General features: G+C 40.0%; 3 protein-coding genes across 8 annotated transcripts; all 3 read right to left on the bottom strand.

Moving 5' to 3' along the window:
* Positions 1-456: 456 nt before the first annotated feature.
* On the bottom strand, positions 457-4,139 carry LOC119018992 (zinc finger protein 79-like). The gene is made up of 2 exons (XM_037097118.1): positions 3,666-4,139; positions 457-3,395 (listed from the first exon to the last, which is right to left on the bottom strand). Exons 1-2 carry the CDS (start codon positions 4,051-4,053, stop codon positions 2,032-2,034), a joined length of 1,752 nt encoding a protein of 583 aa, XP_036953013.1. The 5' UTR covers positions 4,054-4,139; the 3' UTR covers positions 457-2,031.
* A 673-nt stretch (positions 4,140-4,812) lies between these two features.
* LOC119018989 (gastrula zinc finger protein XlCGF8.2DB-like) lies at positions 4,813-14,522 on the bottom strand. 6 transcript variants are annotated; one of them, XM_037097108.1, is made up of 4 exons: positions 12,730-12,867; positions 10,764-11,182; positions 6,285-8,715; positions 4,813-6,253 (listed from the first exon to the last, which is right to left on the bottom strand). In XM_037097108.1, exons 2-3 carry the CDS (start codon positions 10,933-10,935, stop codon positions 6,317-6,319), a joined length of 2,571 nt encoding a protein of 856 aa, XP_036953003.1. In that variant the 5' UTR covers positions 10,936-11,182; positions 12,730-12,867; the 3' UTR covers positions 4,813-6,253; positions 6,285-6,316. The 6 variants fall into 6 exon arrangements, with proteins under 6 accessions (XP_036953003.1, XP_036953002.1, XP_036953004.1 ...); XM_037097110.1 differs by lacking the exon at positions 4,813-6,253 and adding an exon at positions 14,265-14,522 and having other exon boundaries at positions 8,429-8,715; positions 12,278-13,707; XM_037097111.1 differs by lacking the exon at positions 4,813-6,253 and adding an exon at positions 14,265-14,522 and having other exon boundaries at positions 8,429-8,715; positions 12,730-13,707.
* Positions 14,523-14,694: 172 nt separating this feature from the next.
* LOC119018995 (gastrula zinc finger protein XlCGF42.1-like) lies at positions 14,695-17,302 on the bottom strand. Its single transcript, XM_037097121.1, has 2 exons — positions 17,061-17,302; positions 14,695-16,242 (listed from the first exon to the last, which is right to left on the bottom strand). Exons 1-2 carry the CDS (start codon positions 17,233-17,235, stop codon positions 15,533-15,535), a joined length of 885 nt encoding a protein of 294 aa, XP_036953016.1. The 5' UTR covers positions 17,236-17,302; the 3' UTR covers positions 14,695-15,532.
* Between the last annotated feature and the right edge of the window lie 114 nt (positions 17,303-17,416).

The following is a 17,416-nucleotide window of genomic DNA, read 5'->3' as shown; positions in this document are numbered from 1 at the left end:
TCTCCCCTGTATGCACCCGAAAGTGATCCTTCAATGGATGTGGAATTTTTAAACCCCTTCCAACAGTCGCTGCAGGTGTAAGGTGTCTCACCAGTCCCCATCCGGCCACTTGTGTCATGGTCGTTGTGTCCTTGCAAGACACTTCACCCATCTTGCCTCATGTGAATGTGTGTGACTGCTGTATGTTTGAGGTGGTGGTCAGAGGGGCCATTGGCGCTGAATGGCAGCCCCGCTTCTGTCAGTCTGCCCCAGGGCAGCTGTGGCTACTATTGTAGTTACCACCACCAGTATGACTGTGTGTGAATGAATGGAACCTGGAACCCTGTAAGAGTGCTTTGAGTATCTAGAAAAGCGCCATACAAGTCCAATCCATTATTATTAAATGATTTCAAATCTGTAACTTTAAAGGCATGAGAGGAGGACAATCTTTCAAGCCATTTCATTTCATCAATGTAGTATTTTGCTAAAATAATAATCAGATCAATTATGTAAATGTCTTCTGGGGAGAAGTTGGACTTGTTCAAAGGAGTAAAATATCTACCTTTGTTAGAGTGACATATTTTTCAAGCATTTCTAAAAGGTTTTTATGTAAATCCAGCCAAAAGTCAGTAATATGGAAACAATCGGTAAGGACATGGTCAATAGTTTCTCCCTCACAATCACAAAATGTGATGAGGTCAACATTGCACACAAGGTTTGGTGTCAAACTTTCTATCTAAAAATATAATTCAAATGCTCATGCTCTACGTTAATCATAGTCTCATTTATTTTAAACATAATCTAAATGGAAAGACACATTAAATCCAAGTGCTGCATGAAAGCATCATAATACACCTTCCAGACACACACAGGAGCAAAAAAAGGTCAGGCCATTAAATGAATTCACATCAGATACCAATGGAAATACTGTGCAGGGGTAGCTAACAGCTGCACTTGGCAACCTAGACATGTATTTACCACGAATGCATGATACACTACTCAGAATTTGTTAGGAGTATTGAGATATTTTTCACTCAATTATTTAATCTGTGACACATCAGAATTTTTATTTTCTATTTTGTGAATATTTTTATCCCCAAAAATAATGCAGCACATTTCATTTGACCTTTATTGCATGCACATGCACATCTGAACCCATATCCCGATATGCTTAACTAATTTTGAGTAGTTACATATCAGACAGAAAATTTATCAGCCTGATAATGGGATATTAGACATTATAGATATCACCGATAATTAAATTATAGCTATAAATAGAGCTTTAAAATGTGTTTAAAAGTCTACCAGTTTGAACAACAAATCAAAATAGAGCAATGGAACATGTGGAATGACCCATCTTTGCTCACCAGCCTTTCTTACCTACGCTAGTATTCACAATGAGTATTTAAATACACAAACATGTGCCTGCTTAAAAATACAACAAATAAATAGTGCAAATAAATGAACAACCACATGATGGCAGAATAGGACCATGAGCACAGTGGTGCTCTGCAGAGTTTGGTGTCCTCCCCATGCGTGTGTGGGTTTCCTGCAGGTACTCTGGTTACCCCCACCTTCAAAATATCCACACCAGCTTAATTCTCCAGTCAGTGCCCTTGACCAGGGCTCATATCTGGAGTTGCTGCTCCTTCAGAGGTGGTTTAATCTCTGGTTTAATCCAGAGCATCTGTTTTACTATGTTGTACAAATAAAGAATGGCTGTTAAAAATGTAGTTTTATCCCAGACAGCAGATGACTCTGGGTGCACCCATAGAACTCTGAATCTGTAGATCCATTTCCACCAGGGGTGTCATTTCAGTTATATCATCACATTTCGTGTCATTGTTTATGCATCTACATCACACCTATCTGTATGGATCAGAGGCCTGTAGCATGAGGCATGGTCAGAGAGCAATGTCTTGAAACCACCGAAGAAAACCTACAAGGGCATTCAGTTCATTGGGGTTATGTTTAGGAACAAGGCTGTGAGGTGAAAACATTAAACAAAATCTACAAAGAAGTCTTTTTCTTTCTTTTTTTTCCTCCATTTGATTACTTTTTCATGTCATGCACAGGTACATCATTTAAAGAACTGCTACTTGGTAAAACACCCTTGTGGACTTTCATGTGATTCTTCAGCGTTGTCTTCCTTCTGAAGCCGTCTCCACACACATTGCATTTGAATGGTCTCTCACCTGTATGGATCATAATATGCGCTCTCAGTTCTGTTTTTTGGATGTAACCAACTCCACAGGTGTCACACTTGTAAGGCCTATCACCTGTGTGGATTCTAATGTGCTTAGCCAACGCTGAACTGATTGGGAATCTCTTCCCACAAGCAGGGCATTCATACGGCTTCTCCCCTGTGTGCATTCGAAAGTGATTCTTCAATGACGAGGAATCTTTAAACTCCTTCCCACAGTCGCTGCAGGTATAGGGCGTCTCACCAGTGTGAATCCTTATGTGCCTATTCAAATTGGCGCCACAGCTGAAACTTTTCCCACAGGTGACGCAAACATACGGCTTCTCGCCCGTGTGAGTCCTCATGTGTTTAGTTACCTCAGCCACCTGGGCGAACGTTTTCTCACATAAGCGGCATTCGAAGGGCTTTTCTCCAGTGTGAGTTTTTATGTGCCGTTTTAGGATAGAGTGATGGATGAAGGTCCTTTCACAGTAGCTGCATTTATAAGGCTTTTCCCCAGTGTGGATTCTCATGTGAACTTTCAAGTTTTTTAAGAAAAGAAACGCTTTACTGCAGTAGCTGCAGACGTGAGGCTTGTCACCTGTGTGAGTCCTCATGTGCCTCTTCATATTTGCGCCACAGATGAATGTTTTCCCGCAGGTGCTGCAGACATATGGCTTCTCACCCGTATGAGTTCTCCTGTGTTTAGTTAGCTCACCGGACTGAGCAAATGTTTTCTCACAGAAGCAGCACTTATAGGGTTTTTCTTTGGGAGTCTTAATTTGTTGTTGGTCCTTCTTTGGTTCTGGCACAGTATTTGTTGTTGGTGCTGACATTTCTTTAGTTTCTCCCCTGTGATTCTGGTTATCTGCTACGTGGTGCGTGTCAGTTTCCGATGTGACACTTTCAATCTGGATTTTGTCAAGAGGATCTTCCTCTGCTGCACCTTGCAGAGTTTGTTCAGGAACTAAAAGCAGAGACTGATCTTTGAATTCAGTTTGATCACACGCAGGAGTCAAAATAAAGGTATCAGTCTCCTGCTTCAGTTGCAGCTGCTCTCCTTCCTGACTGGTGCAGAGTTCCTCCTGTTCCTCTTTAATCTGTGGAGGCTTGGAGTCCTCTTGGTCCAGACTGGAGTTCCTTTCCTGCTTACAGAGCTGCTGGTCAAAAACAACATCCTTCCCCTCCTCCTCCTCATCTTCTTCCTCCTTCTTACAGACATATTGTGGGAGCTCTGAATGGACAAAACAGGGAACAATGAAGATGTTTAGCCCCATGAAGTACCGTGTGGGTTTTACAAAAGAAATATTCCATAACAAAACCTTTTATGTCTATGTTTTATGTCTATATCATGTTATGTCTAACATATGACTCCGTTTTTAACTGCTGTGAGAGTATAGTAGTACAAGTAGTCTGACTAAAATAGTAGGTAAAATAAGGAAGTAAATACACGCAGCACTATCACTTCAGTTATTGTTTACGGTCTGTGTGGGAGCTAACTTACCAGGAACACTGAAGGTTTGCAACACCTTATCATCCACTATCACCTTAACAATCGCTGCTGATGAGTTCAAGGCCTCGTCGAGTTGACATGCAGGTCTATCGCCGAGGACCGAGTCGAGTACTTCGAAATAAGGATTACTCTGTGGCTGCTCACTGCCGCTTTGGTTTTTCTTTAGTTCCCTGTACTCAGTTTTCAGTTTCTTGAGTCTGTTGACGATCTGGTCGAAGCTCCTGTTGTACCCCGCTGTAGACAACCCGTGTTGTATCTGCTCGTACGCGGGTTTTGTTCTCGTCGCTCCGACTAGTTTGCTCTGGACTTCAGGTGAGGACCACAGTGCGAGGAGACAGTTCGTCTCCTCCAAAGACCATTTCTTCCATTTCTCCTCCATTGTGAAAGTCTGTTGTTCTTTTTCAAGTGGGCCAGGCTACACACTCTGCGGGCTGGGCAAACACTGTTTATGTTCCGGTGGGTCACGACAACCCCGCCCCCCAGACTGTGACGTAAGTGGCCCATGTTCTTTTTTTCCCTAAAAAAACTTTATTTACAATAAATTGTAAAATTCTTGTAGGAATAAGAATTTGCATTGCATAAAACAATACAAACACACGCAGAACGGCCAGATTAAGTAATATATATTAATAAATAAATATTCACACCTGTGAATAGATCAAGAAATAAAATAAATAAAATTTAAACACGAGGTGAAGTTAGTTTAAGGTTAGATATTGGACATTCACTCCTGAGACACCCAGCAGCATAATTCATAATTAATATTCATATAAAATAAAAGCAGCAAAATACAATAAAAAAGGAGTGTGTCTTATTTGTTCCATTTAGTAATACAACTCAGCATCAGTTTGGAGTCACTGGGTCACATGACATGAAACTTATTGAAAATAAACACTGAATTTGCAAATATCCAAATGATTAATTAAGCTGCAATTAAGAGACACAATGTTTTCGTTTCATCACTCATCTTAGCAAAAGTTTCTAACTGTACCTTACTGAAATCAAGAGAGAGCAGTGCTCATCTACTAGCCATTTCAAGTGCCTCACATCATAGGCCTCTGTGTCTGTCCATCAGCTGCCCAAAATGTAAATTGCAAGCAACATAACAACCACACCTTTTTATGAAAAAGGCAAACTTTGGTTTATTCAAGACTGAATGAGTAAATCATTCATAATACATTATTTTTTGTGGGTTTTACAGAACAATTGTGCTGTAGATTAAAAGCTGCACTTTTAAAAACACATTACCAAGAGGATAAGGCATTAAGGCATTCAGACAACAAAGATGCTGTTTCTTCCCCTAATACAATAAATAACATTATTGCTGATTCAAACAATGATACAGCAGATAAAAACAGCCATTTTCTGCGTATGTTACTGTCATGAAACATAGCAAGGCCCAAAATGTGGGATTACAAACTGATTTTGACATGCATATACATTTGTACCATCACACTTAAAACTAGCCTCAGAAGATATGATCCAAGAGTGCCTCTGCCCCAGTCAGATCACCCTGTATCTAAACAACATTCCTGTCAATCAGGTTTTTCTCGACCCTGAAATACTGCACATTTTGTTATTACATACATACATTACATATTAACTTTGAGTCATCATGTGACGGTGCCAGAATTAAGGCTGTTTCCAGAACTAAGGCTGACTGACATTAGTGCTACAAGGTAATGTGCAGACTGCTCATTCATTTCATGAAGACAACTCAAGAGAGAAAACAACAACAACAAAGCGTCCAACATAAAAGTTAAAGCTAGATGGGCTTTTGCTGCGACACAGTGCAAGTTAATCCAGCAAATGACCACTCCGGCCAGTCTAATAAATACTAGCACACAACTTTGAAGCAAGAACCGTATCAATCTACCATTTTTCTACAAAAATGATTGTCAGTTTGATATTCTAATGCTTTGTGCAGTGCTAGCATATAGATCCATCACTCAAACCACCCTTCCCGGACTGTATTTCATATCTGAAGCAGCAAACCGTCACCAATGCTGCCCCTTTGAGTTTATAAATGCGGCTCCATTTTTAAGACCTGGACGGCCCAATGAGAGCAAAGCCAGCAGGCAAATTCACCAAGCTCAAAACACGAGGCCTGATTAATTTATATACGATAAAGACCTTAAAGTACATAACAGAAAACGGAAAATTAAAATGTGTAAGTTAACTCCACGACCCTAACTAACCCTAACCCTTACATCAATGTCTGTTTACAGGTCGTAAAGAATATTATTCCATACTATATGTGAAAAAGTTTAATTTGGCCTCAGGGGGAGCTGTGTAAAGTCTGATATGTCTCAAGTGACATCCAGTCAGCGGCAGTCAGTTGAAAAATGTATACAGTGCATATATACAGTATATAAAAGATTTGGAGTTAGAAAGAAGTGACCTTGCCCAATGTCTGTAGCCCCAAGGCTACATTATAAGCAGAACACAACTGTATTGCTGACTGGTCAGTGTTTGTGTAGCATTGTGGGTAATGTAGGCACCAGATTTCAACAAGGAAGAAGGACTTGAATAAGGAAGACTGTTTCTGTCCAAAAATGTTTTGAGAGTGCAATGCTTAATTGGGGGAATACTCTTTTAAATAAAACCTCAAAATACCAGCAGAAATTCTACTGTAATGCAATTCATGCATCTTTATCAGAAGTATTGGGGTTTTGTGCTTCGCTTGTGTGCTTTCTCTTGTGTTTGCTGTGTTTTAACCAGGTGGAGAACTGTTCTCCACAAGTGCTGCATTTGTAAGGCTTCTCCCCAGTATGCAACCTCATGTGTCCTTTCAGGTCTGTTCTATGCCCAAACGACTTGTCACACACAGTGCACTTATATGGCTTTTCACCCGTGTGCGTTCTGGTGTGCCTTTTCAAAGTCGTACCGGTAGCAAACTTTCTCTTGCAATAGGAACACTTGAAGGGCTTTTCCCCCGAATGAACTCGTTGGTGATTTCTGAAAGCCGAAGAATCTGCAAATTCCTTCCCGCAGTCGCTGCAGCTGTATGGCTTCTCACCTGTGTGAATTCTGGTGTGCTTCTTCATGTTCACCAATGAGCTGAAGCTTTTATCACAGACGTCACATTTGAATGGCTTTTCGCCAGTGTGAACCCTTGCATGCAGATCCAGATTATACCGGCGGTTGAACCCGTTTCCACAGACCTTGCATTTGAAAGGCTTGTCGACAGAGTGAACCACCAGATGTTTATTCAAATCCCAACTCTCCCTGAACATTTTCCCACAAGTGTCACATTTGTAAGTCTTTTCAACAGTGTGGGATTTCATATGAAATTTGTAGTTTTTGAAATTACTCATCACTTTACCACACCTTTCGCACTTGTAAGGGTTGTCACCATGACCCTCGTTACCACTACTACCTGAGGAGTCCCCATTGTTCTTGTTTGCTGGTGCTGTAGTTCTTCGATTTGACGCTGTGCTCTCATTGTTACGTTCCTTACTTTGCTTTTGCTCTGTATTTCTGGTTGATGTATTTTCATCCTTACTTTTCTTTATTGGTGTTGATTCACTACTTCCAACTGATGTTTCACTCCCTTCCTTAAGTCTCCTACGAGTTGTCAACCCCTTGCTGCTTGTAGACACTGTATTGCCAGTTTTAGGTTTCTCATTTGGTGTCAACTCATCACTTCTGGTTGATGTGGAGCTTCCATCGTTGCTCTTGTTTGGGGCTGGTTTGGAACTTGAGGTTAATTTTGCTTTCCCGTCATTGGGTTTTCCTTTTGTTGTTGGATCAGTACTTTTAGCAGATGTTGTCTTCTCATTGTTACGTTTCTTAATTGGTTCACTATTCTCTTCTGATGTTGGGTTCTCATCATTATATGTCTCATCTGATGTGAGTTCAGTGCCTTCATCTGGGGCTGTGGTTGTCTCATTACCCTTCTCTTGTGGTATAGCTGATAAATTCTCGCGATAACAATCCTTATCTGGTGTTGGCTCGATACTTCCAGTAGAAGTTGTTTTACCACCACTGAGTTGTTTTGGTGCTGGTTTAGTACTCGAAGTTGATGCTAATCTCCCATCATTGGGTTTTCTATGTGTTGCTGAATCACTACTTTTAGTTGATGCCTTCTCATCGCTTTGTTTCTTATTTGGTGTTCTTTCATTATTTCCTTTCGATGTTGAGTCACCTTTTTTCTTTGGCGCTGACTCAGTGCGTGTAGGTGATGTTGTCTTTTTTGCTGATGATGTTTTTTGATTATCTGGTTTCCTCTGTGGTGTTGCCTCAGTATTTGTGATTGATGTTGTGATCTCATTTGGTGTAATCACTGTACTACTGATTGATGCTGTGTTGTCATTGTTACATTTCTCATTAAGCGTTTGCTCAGTACTTGTAGCCCATGTTGTGCTGTCATCTTGGCCTGTCTCATTTGGTGTTGACTCACTATTACCTTCTAATGGTGGGGTGTCATCATTATCGCTCTCACTTGGTGGAAGCTCAGTGTCACTTGTTGATGCTGTGGTCTTATCATTACATTTTTCATTTGACGTTGGCTCAGTACCTGTAGCTGATGTTGTGCTCATATCATTGCTTTGGTTATCTGATGTGTGCTCCATACTTGTAGCTGATGTGTTTTCGTCATCGCTTGTCTTGTGTGCTGTTGACTCATTGTGTGCACTTGGTGTTGCACTCCCATGGGTGCAAGTTATCTGTTGATCTTGGCTCTCAGCTACTTGAGAGTTGTCAGTGACACTGTCACCGTCTGTTGCTGATACCACAGAACTCTCCCAGTCAGATCCAGATAATATATCTTTATTTGAGTTGGTGGATGGAGGATCTTTATTTGACTCGTCTTTGTCCAAATTCTGAGATTGACCACTGTGGACACTTTCCTCACAAGCTGGAGTCAACTTAGAAGCTTTGGCGTCCTGTTGCTGTGCAAGCTGCTGTTGTTCCTGACTGACACACATTTCCTCGTGTTCCTCTTTGATACATGGAGGATCTGGTGGGACCGAACTGGAGCCAGTCTGCTGCCTGTTCCGAAGGGCCGCCCCCTCCTTATTGACAGATAACTGTGCAAGCTCTAAAGGGAAGGACAAAGAAATGGGGCAATGATGAAATGCTGCACATTAACAGGCCTGTATTCAACATTTGTGATTAAGAAAGTCTATGATGACTAGTGATAATTAAACACACAACAGTAGTCGCCTCTCAAGGACTGACAAAGCAAGGGGAGAACTTTGATGTATTTGAGTACCAACAACTCAAAAACAACTGTAACATGCCCCCAACTGGACCTTATTGTAAGTGATCACTATCCAGAAGGTTTAAGAGTCACAGTGTCAATATTTATATCAGGGAAAGTACAAATTCATCAAAATTGTATTCAAGTACAATATTTGAGTAAATGTCCTTAATGCTAGTTAAGTTACTAGTACTGGAAGAAGTATTCTGATTATTTACTTGAATAAAAGTAGCAAAACCACACTGTGAAAGTACACCACCAAAAGTAAGAGTTAGGCAGTCAAAACATTTCTGAAGTCAAACTATGGAAGTATGTCAGATTAATGTCTCTGAAATATATCATAAGTAAAAGTACTCATTGTGCAGTAAAAATGTCAATATTTGTCAGTCAGTATTTTATTATTGAACATTAAGGTTTTTGTTTTATATTCCTGCTGTGTTAATGTGTATGTTGTATGTTAACGCTCTAGATGTTTAGATCTGAGCGAAATACTGTTGGGTTATTTAATCTGCAATGGATCGTTTTCTATAAAGTCATCACATGTTAAATAAAATAATCAATTTGAAATAATAAAATTTGAAATCACCGAATTTTGAGATAGATCATTTTTACTGGACTGAACCAGTATGATTTTTTTATCTAATAAAAGTAACTTAAGCTGTGGGACAAATGTAGTGCAGTAAAAAGTGCAATATTTACATCCAAGATGAAGTGGGGTACAAATCTTTAGCTGCATAACATAAAAATATTTGAGTGACAGCTCCTCAAAATTGTACATAAAGATACACTATTTTGGTTAACATTAACATTCAACAAATGAACTAACACTATCAACAGAGTGTAAAGAAGTAGCACTTCTGGCGTTATTTCCAAGATGTCTTTGTACTGCACTGCAGAGATATCCACTGCTAAGCAGCCAACATGTACCTAAAGTCTTTTTAGAGGTAGAAATCCCGTCCAGTCACCCCCAATGATGAATTACCACCCTGCCCTTTATTCTAACATGCAGCTTGTGCCATCAACAAGCCAAAAAAAATAAAAAATCCTAAAGGCTTTTTGCGATGACAATAACTGAAATGAAACATTACAACCATTTGGAAAGGCTTTTGTGTGGTGGTTTTTTAGTATATCTCCTTACACATACCTGTCTTTGTTACACAAATAGAATGAGTTGTTCTCAATTGATTGTGCAACGACAGAGCACTGGTGGATATATGGGTAACTAAACATATAGATCGAAGTAATTATTTAGGTATTTTACCAACACGCAATGATGAATTTGCAAAGAAACAAATTTACAAGAGAAATGCAAAAAAAGGGTTTGAACTAAACCTTGAGACAAAGTGGAAATACTGCCCCCTATTCGTTTAAAGCAGGTGGCTGGACATTACAAACAGTACAGTACTTTAGCAAATGTACTTAGTTACATTTAACCACTGGTTAGTTTCAGCAGCTGCTTGTTGTCTCTAAAAACAACCAATGGCCGAGCTTAGCCTTCTGGCAATATTAACGATCTGTCAATTATTGTCAAGTTTTTAATGACCCCCAGGTGACAGGACCGAAGTATTGTGGCGACTTCCGCATGTAACGAGGCTTCACGTGTTTAACGCGCTTTGTGACAGTAGTGAGTGCAATACAGTGCATTGTCACCAACAGTGTGGACACATGAATGCGTATATTTCCACATATTTTTTAGCAACATGCTGAGCCCACTCATCAAGTTATCCTCTCCGATGTAATTGTCTGTTTACGTTACACCTGTCAGACTGGTCTGTCTGCAAGTTGAGGCTCGACATAGTTGAAAACTAAAACATGACTTGAACAATACCTACGACTATTTAACACAGAGCTGGATTCTATAAGAAAGACAGATGAATTTTCCCAACCTGTCCGGTGTAACTTTATCTCTGGGGTAAAAACAGAGTCCAACAGTCTGCGTTGACGAGCGATTTCTGCCTCGTAGTTTTCCAACTTCTTCTCAAAGACTCCCAGTATTTCTTGAGCAGCGGCGGTCAGTCGATCACAGACAAACTGTCTCATACTCGGAACTAAAGCCATTGTTGAACTGAGAGTGAGACACTTCTTCACGCAAAACTCTTAGCAGGGTATTAACGAAAACTGGACTTGCCAGTTCTCTGTTTACTTCCGCATGAAAAGTTCTTCTTCTACTTCTTCTTCTTGGGCTTGTTCCTTGCTTGTTGATCTTCTTCTTCAGATTTTATTGGTGGTTGCCTAACAGCTTCCAGGCTCACTATCGCCCCCCAGTGATCTGGAATGTGGACTCATGGCCAACACACTAATGTGTCTACAAAACACGAAGAAAGAAAGAAAGAAAGAAAGAAAGAAAGAAAGAAAGAAAGAAAGAAAGAAAGAAAGAAAGAAAGAAAGAAAGAAAGAAAGAAAGAAAGAAAACAACTGAACAAAATAATAACGAACTTAAAGGCTATACATACTCAAAACATTTGTTTATATGATAATTATCTAAATATATTCATTAGACTAAGAAAAAAAATCTTAAAACATGGCCCACTGTTTTCATGCCTCTAATCACTGTGCACTTGCGTCACACAGAAAATAATTTAAAACCCTCTCCTCTTTCATCCATTGTCAAGATCCTCTACTCCCCTCTACTCTTGATTTTTAATCAAGTCTCTCCACATCTTCCATTCGACTGTCATCTACTGCTCTGGTGTGAAATTTCAAGTGTATACAAAGCTACATGCTAACAGTCTGTTATCTATTTATGTGTTATCGTCAATGTTTTTTTGTTGTTTTTTTAAATAAAGCATAAATTGGAATTATAGTGTCTCCCAAGTCTACAGAAATATGTAGATAGATAAAGAAATGTATTTTTATGGAATTCAATAGATGAGAATTGGATATAACTATACTGTAAATATACTGTATAAATACAGTAACACAGCGATAAACAGAATTGACTGGTATATGCAAATAGTAAATGTAAACTTATTAGCCACAATATCAAAATGACAGAATATCTTTCAAGTTTGCAGTACAAACAAATACAGCATTCAACAAGCTAAAATACAAAGTACTTCCCAAAAAGTGTTTTCCATGTGAACAGAAAAAAAACCTAGTGTAATATTATCTAAACAGCGATCAGTCAATCAATAACAGTCACACAAAACTGATCTGATCCTGTATAAACAAATTGAATTTAAAAAGCTATGCAACAATAAATCCAACAGGAGATTAGAGTTTTTATGCACTAATTACTCTTTTAGCCTGTCAAATAGTGAAAAATGTTCGACCAACGGTCAGAGCCCAAAACGACATCTTCAACTTCTCATATCCAACAACGAGGTCAACATTCAAGGTATTCAATTCATGATGATGCAAAGTAGAGTAAAGGACAGAAATAAAACAGAAAAATCCTCACATTAAAGAAACTTTCTGCAACGTGTCCAACATGGCTGTTCGAGGTGAATCCAAACAATGTAATCTTACAAAAGTTTGGTTTTTTTTCCTGTGACATTTCAAAAATTAAATGTCAGCTCTGTTGTTTCTCCCCTGTATGGATCCAACTGTGTAATTTCAATTTGTCATGCTAATCAAAATTCCTCCCACAAATTTTGCATACAAACAGCTCCCCTGTATAGAATTTGATGTGTGTATGCAAACTTTTTTTTCCCCACACCAACTACACTGGTAAGGTTTCTCCCCTGTGTGCACTCCGGACGTGAAGGGTGAGCGTTGAAAAGCGAGCAAACCGCTTCCCACAGTGGACGCAGCTGTACGGCTTCTCTCCTGTGTGAGTCTGGATGTGCCGCTTCAGATCTGAACTGCGGTGGAACTTTTTCCCGCAGGTGACGCAAGAGTGGGACTTCTCACCTGTGTGAGTTTTCATGTGACTGACACAGTTTGACTTCGTGTAGAATTCCTTTCCACAAACTTCACAAACAAAGGGCTCCCCTGAATGCAGTTGGCTGTGTATTCTCAAACCTGTCCTGGATGCAAACTTTTTCCCACACCAATTACACTGGTAAGGTTTCTCCCCCGTATGCACTCGGACGTGAAGGGTGAGAGTTGAAAAGCGAGCAAACCGCTTCCCACAGTGGACGCAGCTGTACGGCTTCTCTCCTGTGTGAATCTGGATGTGCCTCGTCAGATCTGAGCTGCGGCGGAACTTTTTCCCGCAGGTGATGCAAGAGTGGGACTTCTCGCCTGTGTGAGTTTTCAAGTGACTGACACAGTTTGACTTCGAGCAGAATTCCTTTCCACAAACTTCACAAATGAAGGGCTTAAACCCGGTGTGACCAATCATGTGCGTCTTCAGCCGTGTCTTCAGGGCAAATTCTTTCCCACAAGTGTCACATTTGAAAGGCTTCACATCACTGTGGGTCTGTATGTGATCTCCTAGCATCAAATATTCATTAAACTCCTCAGGGCAAAGGACACATTTGAAAGGTTTGTTTTCGGTTTTCTGATCACTACTTGCATTCTCTTGGTTTCCTCTTCCAGGGTCTTGGCTCGTCACTCTCTCAGAGTTGTCAGAAAGGTGGTGGTCACAGTTAGGTTCTGAAAGACATGAGCCCGCTGCGTCAGATTCAGATTTTATTGCTTCAACTGGGATGTTGGTCAGTGGCAGTGGTAACAAATGCAGGATTTGTTCTTCACTGTGATCACTTCCCTCACAGGTAGGCCTAAACTTAAACAAATCACTCTCCTGCTTCAGTACAAGCTGCTCCTCCTGTTCCTCTTTAATCTGTGGAGGCTCTGGGTCCTCGTGGTCCAGACTGATGTTCCTCTCCTGAACACAGAGCTGCTGGCCATCGAGAGCCTTGTCAATACAGACAGGCTGTGATATCTCTGAAAAGAGGGACAGGAGAAGCACTTGTGAGTTGTGAGTTTAAGGAAGCTTCAATCCATAGCTACATACATGGGAGACAGTACTCCGATCTGCTGAATATGTCAACATAGCAATGCCACGGTGTAAAAACACCATGACATGGCCCACATTAAAGTTTTGACATTATTTCAAGGACATCTTTGTATTGTGGTACAGGGGTAACTTATCTATTGAAGTCAGCATGTTAACTAGCTTGCCAACCAACTAGCCTACCGACGTCACAGGCTACCTAAAGAGGTGACGGTCCAATAATAAAAACGCCAACAATCCTCCTCTGCTCCAAGCTCCCAGTCCGGTCAGTGTGCAGCTAACCGCTAGCTGCACGGTTAACTGAGCTTACTAGCTACCGTCTGCTACAGTTAGCAGCAGTTACCAGTTACTCTGGTGATATGCTGCTCCTACAACCGTAAACATTAGCGTATGCACTTTAAATGGTAGCGTTGAATAACAGAAAGCTGAACATTTATATTTAATGTAACCCTCCCCTGCTTTTGATTTGTAGAGCATTAAAACAAACCTATCCTGTGCAGTTTTATCTCTGGCTTCAAGAGGGTATCAAGCAGTTTGCGCTGACGGTTGATCTCCTCCTCGTACACTTTCACAGTTTTTTCAAAGACTTCTAATATTTCCTCAGTTGCAGCAGTTAGTCGCTCATTTACAAACTTTCTGAGACCCTGCACGGAAGACATTTTGAGGAAATAACTCCAGATACTTCAGATCATTCGACTTTTTTTCCCTTCAACGCCCCAGGTGCGTCCCTGATACTGTAACCGACACTTACTTCCGCCGGACTCTATATGATGTTACACCGATTTAAAGGCAACGCGTCGCTCTCTGTTGAAGTTTCCTCTGTGGCAGCAAAATGTCAAGTCCACACCAAGACCACATGAGGGGGGAAAGATGACAAAAATAGGACAGATATTACAAATACTCACAAAAAACGTGCATTATAGTGTTATCAACTGCCTTTATTTAACAGATAAAAGGAAAATCAATATTTAAAGAAAACGTAGATTTACATTTTTTTTTTAATTATTTCAAATATCTCTCCACAGGAGAGCCATAGAGAGGACGTTAGCAATAAGTCATGAATCCCCCAGAACACACAGCTTAATCCTCAGAAAACCACAAAGATGTCTAGTTTTCTTTAATCAAGGAGATAAAGACAGATTTGTCACATATGACATTTTTAGTGAACTTTATATATAAGAGCCTTTTTTGATTAATACTTATTTTTTACATATAGCACATGTAATGTATAAAATGTAAACAAGTCTAATGATACCAGATCAACTTAACATTTTTTGTCATGTCCTCCAAGAAACAAATCCTAACAATGGATAAAATGGTTCCAGCTACTGTTCTGTAATTATGCTTTAAAAGTGACTTCATTGATTAATTATCAAAACAGCTGCTAATTTATTTTCTGCAGATTTCTGTACTGTTACAGGCTTGAAACCAAACATCTAACATTGGCAAAATGCATTTTTACAAAATTAGATGGATTTAGATAGATAGAAATTAGGTCAAGTTACATGGAATGGTTACATGTAGTTGAAAATACTGCTCAATCCTCAAAGCTTTTATCTTTATTTCATCTTATAAACTCAAAGAATATTAGCACATTTATTTAACAAGTCTAATTGGACACTTAATGATTGTGTGTCAAACTAACTCAAGCTTTTTAAGGACACTCAATGTTTATTAATCTTTAACAATACCTAATAAACATTTTTGAATAGAACATTTATTAGAATTTCCAACATGACATCTATTCAAGCCAACTTAAGAGTGTAGAGCCATGTGCTGCTTCAGGTTTGAGCTGGTGGTGAACTCTCTCTCGCAAGTTTCGCATTTAAAAGGCTTTTCACCCGTGTGGATTCTGTAGTGGACTCTCAACGTTGTGCTGACACGAAATCTTTTCCCACACAGACGACATTCATAAGGCTTCTCCCCTGTGTGCACTCGCAGATGCCTCTTCAAAGATGAGCCACACACAAACTCCCTCCCGCAGTACTTGCAGCTGTGAGGCTTCACGCCTGTGTGAATTTTCCTATGTATTTGTAGGTATTTCCTTATTTTGAAACTTTTCCCGCAGATGGTGCACACGCACTGCGCCCCGCCTGTTCTGGCATGCTGGTCGTTGTCCCTCTCTGGATCTGTGTCTACAGAGCTCTTTCTTTCCTTACTTTCTGAGTCAGATTGCATCCCCTCATCTGGAGTGCTGGTGCTGGTCTGAGGTTCTCCCTCTGGTGCACTCCGACTCTGATCCAAATGTAGAGTCAGATTTTCACTGTGGTCACTTCCATCCAAACCAGGTCTCAACTTATAGACTTCAGTCTCCTGTTCGTCCTCATCGGTGCAGACTTCCTCCACTTCCACTTTAATCAGTGGAGGTTTGGAGTCCTCTTGGTCCGGGCCGACGCTCTTCTCCGAGTCACACTGCTGCAGGTCAAGAAAAACTTCTTCCTTACAGACTGACGGCTGTGGGAGAGCTGAGGGGAAGAATACAAAACTAGTACTCTGTTGTGTTAGGGTCTCATAACATATTATCCAGCATCATGCAGACAATGCGCAAATTACTGAGACTGCCAACTTTAAACTTGTTTTATTTCTTCCACCTGTAATCCACAATCTTTATCTATTAATGGCCTGTGTATATAATATAATTATTAATAATAACAATAATTAAGTAACAGTGCCCACACTGAACATCTTTTACAATGTTACGAATCTAAAAAAAAATATCTAAACTACCCAACGGTATATAAAGTAGTCAAAACCGGTAAATCATCTAAAGCTAAACACAATATACACCTTAATTAAACAGTTATATATTTAATCAGATACCATCAGATACAATAACGAACACTGGCAGGGTACATTTTACTGCACAATCAGAATTATACTTTTAATACCTTAAAACATTTAGCTTACTGTACTTAACTGATTTTACTTAAGTAATACTTTGAATATAGGACTTTTGCTTGTAACAATTTTCACAGTATGCTGTTATAGATTAAGGGTCTTGACACTGTAATATTAAAAGCAAATAAAGACAGTGTTACACCAAACTCATTATCTCTCCGGATTTCATCACGTCGGGATGATGTTGTTTTGAAATGCTAATGAAGGTAAGTTAGCTTGTTAGCTAGTACATCTGTATCTAGTATTATCACCTGACAGGCTGTGTTGTCTTCTTTCCGTCCTCCTGACCTTGTCATTACTATTCTGCTATCAACTTTAGTCACTTGAATGAGAATATAAAGACATTTCTGATCCAAGTTTTAGCAGACCAGCTTTGAAAACTCACCTGTGCTCCGAAGTTTCGTGTCAGGCGTCAGTCCGTCCAACAGTCTGCGGTGACGAAGGATTTCCTCTTTGTATACTAATAAAGTCTTTTCAAACATTCCAAAGATTTCCTCGGCAGCAGCTGTTAGACGCTCGTTGACGAACTTCTTCAAACAATGTCCCGAAGACGTTTCCATTGTAAGACAGAAAAACAAAACTGACAGCTTCACCACAGCACTGTTTTCGGTGTCCTCCGCTCCTCGATTGTGTGTTTCTATCGGACTCAATATGATGTTACTCAAAGCTTCCAGCAGACGCTTTTACGTCATACTGCCATCTTGTGGTACTAATTGGTTACTGCACACTACAGCTGTGTGC

The sequence above is a fragment of the Acanthopagrus latus genome, chromosome 5 (genome assembly GCF_904848185.1).
Source record: "Acanthopagrus latus isolate v.2019 chromosome 5, fAcaLat1.1, whole genome shotgun sequence".
Classification (NCBI taxonomy): Eukaryota; Metazoa; Chordata; class Actinopteri; order Spariformes; family Sparidae; genus Acanthopagrus; species Acanthopagrus latus.
Note: the sequence above shows the minus strand (reverse complement) of the source record. Positions and strands in the feature narration are given on the sequence as shown.

Excerpts from the sequence above, each read along its gene's own strand:
- LOC119018989 (XM_037097107.1), bottom strand. The coding sequence starts at position 10,935 with ATGGCTTTAGTTCCGAGTATGAGACAGTTTGTCTGTGATCGACTGACC. Across the intron at positions 8,716-10,763 it reads GATAAAGTTACACCGGACAG|AGCTTGCACAGTTATCTGTC; the intron begins GTTGGGAAAATT and ends CCTTCCCTTTAG.
- LOC119018992 (XM_037097118.1), bottom strand. The coding sequence starts at position 4,053 with ATGGAGGAGAAATGGAAGAAATGGTCTTTGGAGGAGACGAACTGTCTC. Across the intron at positions 3,396-3,665 it reads GCAAACCTTCAGTGTTCCTG|AGCTCCCACAATATGTCTGT; the intron begins GTAAGTTAGCTC and ends TTGTCCATTCAG.
- LOC119018995 (XM_037097121.1), bottom strand. The coding sequence starts at position 17,235 with ATGGAAACGTCTTCGGGACATTGTTTGAAGAAGTTCGTCAACGAGCGT. Across the intron at positions 16,243-17,060 it reads CACGAAACTTCGGAGCACAG|CTCTCCCACAGCCGTCAGTC; the intron begins GTGAGTTTTCAA and ends TCTTCCCCTCAG.